This window comes from Vicia villosa, unplaced genomic scaffold, assembly GCF_029867415.1.
Source record: "Vicia villosa cultivar HV-30 ecotype Madison, WI unplaced genomic scaffold, Vvil1.0 ctg.003865F_1_1, whole genome shotgun sequence".
NCBI classification, from domain to species: Eukaryota; Viridiplantae; Streptophyta; class Magnoliopsida; order Fabales; family Fabaceae; genus Vicia; species Vicia villosa.
Genome location: NW_026706320.1, coordinates 77170 through 86920, shown reverse-complemented (window position 1 = coordinate 86920; position 9751 = coordinate 77170). Strand labels below are relative to the sequence as shown.

General features: G+C 34.8%; 2 protein-coding genes across 2 annotated transcripts; one reads left to right on the top strand and one right to left on the bottom strand.

Moving 5' to 3' along the window:
* Positions 1-2490: 2490 nt before the first annotated feature.
* Positions 2491-6286, bottom strand: LOC131641578 (protein FAR-RED IMPAIRED RESPONSE 1-like). Its single transcript, XM_058911880.1, has 7 exons — positions 6264-6286; positions 6063-6080; positions 4961-5086; positions 3329-4894; positions 2927-3233; positions 2711-2836; positions 2491-2574 (listed from the first exon to the last, which is right to left on the bottom strand). The coding sequence occupies exons 1-7, from the start codon at positions 6284-6286 to the stop codon at positions 2491-2493; spliced, it is 2250 nt and encodes a 749-aa protein (XP_058767863.1).
* A 497-nt stretch (positions 6287-6783) lies between these two features.
* Positions 6784-9366, top strand: LOC131641577 (protein FAR-RED IMPAIRED RESPONSE 1-like). The gene is made up of 4 exons (XM_058911878.1): positions 6784-8528; positions 8624-8930; positions 9021-9146; positions 9283-9366. Exons 1-4 carry the CDS (start codon positions 6784-6786, stop codon positions 9364-9366), a joined length of 2262 nt encoding a protein of 753 aa, XP_058767861.1.
* Positions 9367-9751: the final 385 nt, after the last annotated feature.

The following is a 9751-nucleotide window of genomic DNA, read 5'->3' as shown; positions in this document are numbered from 1 at the left end:
CGTCCAGGGGGTTCTCCTAACCAGGGGCAAAATCCCAATGATAACAGGGGTATACAAAAATCCTATTAACTAGCGGCATTCACCCTAAGATCCAATCGACTTGGGTCGCATCTTGAAGCAATAACACTCAGGGGCATATCTTTTACAAATCCAAATATTGGGGCAGTTCATATCTTAATGGTGGACCCAAGTTCCACTGTGAAGCAACTTTGAGTGCAAAATTAAAATACTCGAGGCAATCCGTATCAAATTGATACCACACCTTGGATAGCACTCCATATCCCGGAGATTAAGGGCAGACCTTTCAACTATAAAAAATGGGGCAGCGCATATCAAGTTCACGACATGGCGAAATTTGAACCCCCTCTAAGGATACTTCCTTCATGTCTTGGAGATCGAGGGGCATATTTTTCAAAAGCTAATGTTGGGGCAAAACACTACGAGGCCCAATCAAAAGGAGTGGATCCCAAGAGTCTTCCAATCAAGGGGCGTCGTATTACAAAACCAAGAATGGGGCTAGCCATCTCAAAATGTGTACTACAATAAAACTGCGTCCAAGCTCATATTAAGGCGAACCTCCGCAAAATACCCAACAAACTGAAGCAAGACATACGATGAAAGGAAAGGATATCCTCATACTTTTACAGTCCCCGATAAATCTCTCTCCCACTACTGCGATCTTCGAGTTCAAAAGCTAGTATCACACCCTACCCTCACAAACAACCTTATTACATTAAGCAAGCTATCTACGCTTTGGTTATCCACGATCATTGGGGCATTATTTAAACTTACTAAGTCACGCATCACACATTGGTTAAAACATCCCATACATCAAAATGTCTAGACAATTCAAAAAAAAACAAAGGGTACCAGGGGATTGGTTCAGGACCTAATGGTCTAGAAGGAGACTGAAACCTGAAGTTTCGCTCAAAAACATTCTACGCATAAGCATTACTAGTCGGCATGAGCATAGTCGTTGCATGGTTTAAAAAAATTCAATGGGTTATAAGGAGATAAAATATGGGGATCACCATGTATACATACACATCAGCATACATACATACGCATTGGCATTAGCATATACATACCAACTAGCACGCACATATAGGCATTTATCAATCGACATATACATAAGCATAATGGACGTGCATTAACCAGATTTAGACTCCCATTAACCAACTTCCAGCACTATATTAACCAAGTTTATTTTTTTAATTTTCCCCTTATTTAAGTCTGGGCATGCATTAACCAAGTTATACCTTTCGTTAACCAACTTCCTGCACTATATTAACCAAGTTTTGTTTACTTTTTTTTTCTTCATAAAAGTCTGGGCCTGCATTAACCAAGTTATACCTTTCGTTAACCAACTTCCTGCACTATATTAACCAAGTTTCGTTTACTTTTTTTTTCTTCATACAACTCTGGGCCTGCATTAACCAAGTTATACCTTTCGTTAACCAACTTCCTGCATTATATTAACCAAGTTTCGTTTACTTTTTTTTTCTTCATACAAGTCTGGGCCTGCATTAACCAAGTTATACCTTTCGTTAACCAACTTCCTGCACTATATTAACCAAGTTTCGTTTACTTTTTTTTTCTTCATACAAGTCTGGGCCTGCATTAACCAAGTTATACCTTTCGTTAACCAACTTCCTGCTTTATATTAACCAAGTTTCGTTTACTTTTTTTTCTTCATACAAGTCTGGGCCTGCATTAACCAAGTTATACCTTTGATTAACCAACTTCCTGCACTATATTAACCAAGTTTCGTTTACTTTTTTTTCTTCATACAAGTCTGGGCCTGCATTAACCAAGTTATACCTTTTATTAACCTACTTCCTGCACTATATTAACCAAGTTTCGTTTACTTTTTTTTTCTTCATACAAGTCTGGGCCTGCATTAACCAAGTTATACCTTTGATTAACCAACTTCCTGCACTATATTAACCAAGTTTCGTTTACTTTTTTTTTCTTCATACAAGTCTGGGCCTGCATTAACCAAGTTATACCTTTGATTAACCAACTTCCTGCACTATATTAACCAAGTTTCGTTTACTTTTTTTTTTCTTCATACAAGTCTGGGTCTGCATTAACCAAGTTATACCTTTCATTAACCAACTTCCTACACTATATTAACCAAATCTGGGCCTGTATTAACCAACTATTTTATACATTATATATACCAAAAAACGTTAATACAACTTCAATAAAGTTACAATAGTGTAACTTTTACATGACAAAAGTAATTCGACAAGACTGCAACATTCCACATGAATAACCTGCACCACCAAAATACCTTGATTTAGTGTATGCAATGTTTGAACAAGATTTAACAAAAATGTTTGAACACCATACCATCATGTCAAATTTGTCAATAGCATAATGTGTCGGTCTTCCCCAAAATATACATGTTGTCAAAATAGCATAATATGTGTTGGTCTTCCCCAAAATATACATGTTGTCAAAAACAAAAAATTCCCAAAATCATCATCAATTTGTACAAACTTGAGATGAACCCACCAAAGGTGTTTCACATGTTGTCAAAAGATCCATGAATGACATATTACCTCCAACCTGAACAATAACATACAAACAACTAAAATATGACTCACATAAAAATTAGTGACTTAATAAGTACACATAAGTTTTCCTCAACTAATACATATGAATTCCTCAAATATTACATAAGAAATCAAACATTATTTAATACAATCTTATAATGGACACAAACCACGATATTTGAATCTAAGCAATGTCCTCCATTATCAACCTCAAGAGATGATTCTACACAAATGTTACTTCCGAGCTGACTTCCCACCATTCCAATATTGCACTCCTACACATTTAGAGAAACAATAAAGTAAGATTACACTAAATTATATATGTATTTCAATAAGATATCATTTATGAACGAAAAGAGACATACTGTAGTAAGCTCAATGTGATCACTTTTTTTGGTTTGCTTCCTTGACCTCTTAACAATCGTGTCAGAGACAGATATTTTTCTTTTAGATGGAGGACGACCTTTGCGCTTGACATGTTTTGGGCTACGAATGTGATTACTATTGATTGGATTGGAATCCTCATTGAGATTTTCTTCAACAACTGCACTATCCTTTATGGACATATTGGAGCTAAACAAATTTAATGTTTCATGGAGGTCATCAGTAGCCTCATCTGAATCAGCAGCTACTTCAGCAACCTCATAAAAGTGTTTGCATAATTTGTCAAACCTGTCCATTTTTTGCTTCAATTCTGTTACACCATAACTAGTCTTTATATATGAATGCTTCCTTTTAATATTTTTTTCCATCTCATTAAAATGTACTTATCTGGAAGGCTTGTAATCCTCTCCTGACTACACACGGATAACACATGGCGGCACACAATACCTCTAAACTCAAACAATGAGCATTCACATTTGAAATCATGGTTTTCCTTGTTAAGCACAACTTTTAAGACTCGCTCTTTACGTATCTCTCCAACTAATATCTCCTCCAACACATGATACGTAGCAAAGCAACCTTCCACGTCTTTCAATGAGGTAGAACAATTCATTTTAGATCTGAATTCCACTTGAATTTCCTTGAATTTGGCATGAGTATACTTATTTTGGAATTGCTTCTCAATGGTCGAGTTTGACCCACATGGAATTGTTGTATCCATCGAATTAAAATCAGCTTCAAATTCCTTTTCTGCCCGACTTCTAAGAGCGTTATCATATTGTTTCACAAATTGATTTAGACTTGTTGTAGAATTTATATATCCATCAAAGAAAGCATGTATGCTCTCACTACGCTGCGTAGTAGACATACCAGCCCAAAAATATTTCCTTAACAAAGTTGGTGCCCACCGATGACGCTCCATATACAACCCTCCCAACCAATCATTCTCTTGGAGATTAAATTTTTCTATGAACAAACTCCATTTTTGTTCAAAACCATCTGTTGTGAATGTATCATAGACTGCTTCTTTCATTGCATACTTGATCCTTTTGTATTCACCATATCCGCTAAGTTTTTCTGGAATTTTTTTCATTATATGCCATAAACACCACCTATGACGAGTTGTAGGGAAGACTAACTCAATAGCATTTTTCATAGCCTTACATTGATCGGTCACAATACCCATAGGTGGTTTTTCTAACATACAACGAAGCCATGACTTGAAAAGCCACACAAAAGAACCTGTGTCTTCACCTGATAGTAATCCACAACCAAGTAATGTTGATTGACCATGGTGATTCACACATACAAATGCAGCAAAAGGCATGTCATACTTGTTAGTCAAGTATGTTGTATCGAAAGTTACAACATCGCCAAAATATTCGTAAGCGTCTCTACTTCTTGCATCCGCCCAAAATACATTCCTCACATGAAAATCATCATCCAAATCTATGTCATAGAAGAAATTTGTATCTTGTTCCCTCATTTTACAAAAATAACTTATCAAAGCCTTACCATCACCTTCTTTTCCAATTGCACGACGTTCTTTGTTAATATAATTCCTCACGTCCTTTTCACAAAACGGAATATTTTCATGACCGCCTGCATCTTTAACTAGTGATTGAAAAGTCTTGTTGATCCTTACTCCCGCATCATCATTGATTTGGATTGTTCTTCTCACGTGTAAGTTCATTTTCTTGTTGGCCTTGAACAATCTTGCTTTCGTAGGACGAGTTTCATGAGAATGGATAGATTCAAATTGTGTAATGTACCACAAACCATCTTCTTTCATTTTAACACAAATCTTGGCAGGACAATTTTTCGCTCGAGATGGTAGTGTCTTTAACGTGCATGAAATTTTTGAAACAGTTGATCCCCCTCTTGAACATGAAAGTATTAGGTAGTTGAGCTCTCCATCATCTCCCTTTTTCGATGACCTAATCCTCCATCTGAAACCCTTTTTCAAAGCATACTACTGATAATATGTTTTAACTTCCTCCACACAAGAAAAGCACATTCCAATTTCGGGAACCCAACGTGAATCATCACCATCACCATCACCGTGATCAACTTCTACATCTTCCCTTTGACTATCTCCTGAATCTATCAAAATGTTTAAGCTATCCATTACGACACACAAACTGCACAAAATATGCCAATTAGATGCATAATATAAATTTATAACAAAGTTGGTTAATAATGTTCAAAAAGATGGTTAATATTGTGTATAACTTGGTTAATAAACTGCCAGACTTGACTACATATTTATCACATTCTTTATGATAAAGTTGGTTAATACTGTGACACAAGTTGGTCAATACAGTTCCGAAAATGGTTAATGAACCAACATGAGTAAATACATGAAATTGTTTAACAGTAAAAAAACGTGGTTAACGATGTGAACAAAGTTGGTCAATATGGTTTAGAACTTGGTTAATGAACAATCATGAATAAATATGAAATCAATAACGTTCTGTACTAATCTTTCATTATAAACAGTACAAATATGAATCGAAAGAAAAAAATTGATAATACAAATCATGATACCTAGAAGCTTAATGACTTAAATCTTCATCTTCTTTGCTTAATGATGTCAAAGAAATTTCTTTTTTTCTTCATCCAACAATGGAGGAGTTTGGTTGGAGATGGTAAAGAAAAAATGGTGGGAGAAGAAAAACAGTAAAACTGACGCGTAGAAGAGAAAGAAGAAGAAAGTATGTGACCTTGTGGTTGATATTAGGAGAGAGAAAATACAGTAGCATATGGTCCACATACAATAAAAGCAAAGATATGAACATTATTTAATTAATTTATTCAGTATAATTGAACAGGACCATATGGTGTAGTGTAACCTTCTACTGTATTAACCAAGTTTATTTTTTTAATTTTCCCCTTATTTAAGTCTGGGCATGCATTAACCAAGTTATACCTTTCGTTAACCAACTTCCTGCACTATATTAACCAAGTTTTGTTTACTTTTTTTTTCTTCATAAAAGTCTGGGCCTGCATTAACCAAGTTATACCTTTCGTTAACCAACTTCCTGCACTATATTAACCAAGTTTCGTTTACTTTTTTTTTCTTCATACAACTCTGGGCCTGCATTAACCAAGTTATACCTTTCGTTAACCAACTTCCTGTTCAATTATACTGAATAAATTAATTAAATAATGTTCATATCTTTGCTTTTATTGTATGTGGACCATATGCTACTGTATTTTCTCTCTCCTAATATCAACCACAAGGTCACATACTTTCTTCTTCTTTCTCTTCTACGCGTCAGTTTTACTGTTTTTCTTCTCCCACCATTTTTTCTTTACCATCTCCAACCAAACTCCTCCATTGTTGGATGAAGAAAAAAAGAAATTTCTTTGACATCATTAAGCAAAGAAGATGAAGATTTAAGTCATTAAGCTTTTAGGTATCATGATTTGTGTTATCAATTTTTTTCTTTCGATTCATATTTGTACTGTTTATAATGAAAGATTAGTACAGAACGTTATTGATTTCATATTTATTCATGATTGTTCATTAACCAAGTTCTAAACCATATTGACCAACTTTGTTCACATCGTTAACCACGTTTTTTTACTGTTAAACAATTTCATGTATTTACTCATGTTGGTTCATTAACCATTTTCGGAACTGTATTGACCAACTTGTGTCACAGTATTAATCAACTTTATCATAAAGAATGTGATAAATTTGTAGTCAAGTCTGGCAGTTTATTAACCAAGTTATACACAATATTAACCATCTTTTTGAACATTATTAACCAACTTTGTTATAAATTTATATTATGCATCTAATTGGCATATTTTGTGCAGTTTGTGTGTCGTAATGGATAGCTTAAACATTTTGATAGATTCAGGAGATAGTCAAAGGGAAGATGTAGAAGTTGATCACGGTGATGGTGATGGTGATGATTCACGTTGGGTTCCCGAAATTGGAATGTGCTTTTCTTGTGTGGAGGAAGTTAAAACATATTATCAGCAGTATGCTTTGAAAAAGGGTTTCGGATGGAGGATTAGGTCATCGAAAAAGGGAGATGATGGAGAGCTCAACTACCTAATACTTTCATGTTCAAGAGGGGGATCAACTGTTTCAAAAATTTCATGCACGTTAAAGACACTACCATCTCGAGCGAAAAATTGTCCTGCCAAGATTTGTGTTAAAATGAAAGAAGATGGTTTGTGGTACATTACACAATTTGAATCTATCCATTCTCATGAAACTCGTCCTACGAAAGCAAGATTGTTCAAGGCCAACAAGAAAATGAACTTACACGTGAGAAGAACAATCCAAATCAATGATGATGCGGGAGTAAGGATCAACAAGACTTTTCAATCACTAGTTAAAGATGCAGGCGGTCATGAAAATATTCCGTTTTGTGAAAAGGACGTGAGGAATTATATTAACAAAGAACGTCGTGCAATTGGAAAAGAAGGTGATGGTAAGGCTTTGATAAGTTATTTTTGTAAAATGAGGGAACAAAATACAAATTTCTTCTATGACATAGATTTGGATGATGATTTTCATGTGAGGAATGTATTTTGGGCGGATGCAAGAAGTAGAGACGCTTACGAATATTTTGGCGATGTTGTAACTTTCGATACAACATACTTGACTAACAAGTATGACATGCCTTTTGCTGCATTTGTATGTGTGAATCACCATGGTCAATCAACATTACTTGGTTGTGGATTACTATCAGGTGAAGACACAGGTTCTTTTGTGTGGCTTTTCAAGTCATGGCTTCGTTGTATGTTAGAAAAACCACCTATGGGTATTGTGACCGATCAATGTAAGGCTATGAAAAATGCTATTGAGTTAGTCTTCCCTACAACTCGTCATAGGTGGTGTTTATGGCATATAATGAAAAAAATTCCAGAAAAACTTAGCGGATATGGTGAATACAAAAGGATCAAGTATGCAATGAAAGAAGCAGTCTATGATACATTCACAACAGATGGTTTTGAACAAAAATGGAGTTTGTTCATAGAAAAATTTAATCTCCAAGAGAATGATTGGTTGGGAGGGTTGTATATGGAGCGTCATCGGTGGGCACCAACTTTGTTAAGGAAATATTTTTGGGCTGGTATGTCTACTACGCAGCGTAGTGAGAGCATACATGCTTTCTTTGATGGATATATAAATTCTACAACAAGTCTAAATCAATTTGTGAAACAATATGATAACGCTCTTAGAAGTCGGGCAGAAAAGGAATTTGAAGCTGATTTTAATTCGATGGATACAACAATTCCATGTGGGTCAAACTCGACCATTGAGAAGCAATTCCAAAATAAGTATACTCATGCCAAATTCAAGGAAATTCAAGTGGAATTCAGATCTAAAATGAATTGTTCTACCTCATTGAAAGACGTGGAAGGTTGCTTTGCTACGTATCATGTGTTGGAGGAGATATTAGTTGGAGAGATACGTAAAGAGCGAGTCTTAAAAGTTGTGCTTAACAAGGAAAACCATGATTTCAAATGTGAATGCTCATTGTTTGAGTTTAGAGGTATTGTGTGCCGCCATGTGTTATCCGTGTGTAGTCAGGAGAGGATTACAAGCCTTCCAGATAAGTACATTTTAATGAGATGGAAAAAAATATTAAAAGGAAGCATTCATATATAAAGACTAGTTATGGTGTAACAGAATTGAAGCAAAAAATGGACAGGTTTGACAAATTATGCAAACACTTTTATGAGGTTGCTGAAGTAGCTGCTGATTCAGATGAGGCTACTGATGACCTCCATGAAACATTAAATTTGTTTAGCTCCAATATGTCCATAAAGGATAGTGCAGTTGTTGAAGAAAATCTCAATGAGGATTCCAATCCAATCAATAGTAATCACATTCGTAGCCCAAAACATGTCAAGCGCAAAGGTCGTCCTCCATCTAAAAGAAAAATATCTGTCTCTGACACGATTGTTAAGAGGTCAAGGAAGCAAACCAAAAAAAGTGATCACATTGAGCTTACTACAGTATGTCTCTTTTCGTTCATAAATGATATCTTATTGAAATACATATATAATTTAGTGTAATCTTACTTTATTGTTTCTCTAAATGTGTAGGAGTGCAATATTGGAATGGTGGGAAGTCAGCTCGGAAGTAACATTTGTGTAGAATCATCTCTTGAGGTTGATAATGGAGGACATTGCTTAGATTCAAATATCGTGGTTTGTGTCCATTATAAGATTGTATTAAATAATGTTTGATTTCTTATGTAATATTTGAGGAATTCATATGTATTAGTTGAGGAAAACTTATGTGTACTTATTAAGTCACTAATTTTTATGTGAGTCATATTTTAGTTGTTTGTATGTTATTGTTCAGGTTGGAGGTAATATGTCATTCATGGATCTTTTGACAACATGTGAAACACCTTTGGTGGGTTCATCTCAAGTTTGTACAAATTGATGATGATTTTGGGAATTTTTTGTTTTTGACAACATGTATATTTTGGGGAAGACCAACACATATTATGCTATTTTGACAACATGTATATTTTGGGGAAGACCGACACATTATGCTATTGACAAATTTGACATGATGGTATGGTGTTCAAACATTTTTGTTAAATCTTGTTCAAACATTGCATACACTAAATCAAGGTATTTTGGTGGTGCAGGTTATTCATGTGGAATGTTGCAGTCTTGTCGAATTACTTTTGTCATGTAAAAGTTACACTATTGTAACTTTATTGAAGTTGTATTAACGTTTTTTGGTATATATAATGTATAAAATAGTTGGTTAATACAGGCCTAGATTTGGTTAATATAGTGTAGGAAGTTGGTTAATGAAA

What these genes read in the sequence shown, in the direction of transcription:
- LOC131641577 (XM_058911878.1), top strand. Translation starts at nt 6,784, where the DNA reads ATGGATAGCTTAAACATTTTGATAGATTCAGGAGATAGTCAAAGGGAA. An exon ending in ATTACAAGCCTTCCAGATAA is followed by an intron (nt 8,529 to 8,623) that starts GTACATTTTAAT and finishes AAAAATGGACAG; the next exon opens with GTTTGACAAATTATGCAAAC. An exon ending in TTTGTGTCCATTATAAGATT is followed by an intron (nt 9,147 to 9,282) that starts GTATTAAATAAT and finishes GTTATTGTTCAG; the next exon opens with GTTGGAGGTAATATGTCATT.
- LOC131641578 (XM_058911880.1), bottom strand. Translation starts at nt 6,286, where the DNA reads ATGGAGGAGTTTGGTTGGAGATG. An exon ending in ATTACAAGCCTTCCAGATAA is followed by an intron (nt 3,234 to 3,328) that starts GTACATTTTAAT and finishes AAAAATGGACAG; the next exon opens with GTTTGACAAATTATGCAAAC. An exon ending in TTTGTGTCCATTATAAGATT is followed by an intron (nt 2,575 to 2,710) that starts GTATTAAATAAT and finishes GTTATTGTTCAG; the next exon opens with GTTGGAGGTAATATGTCATT.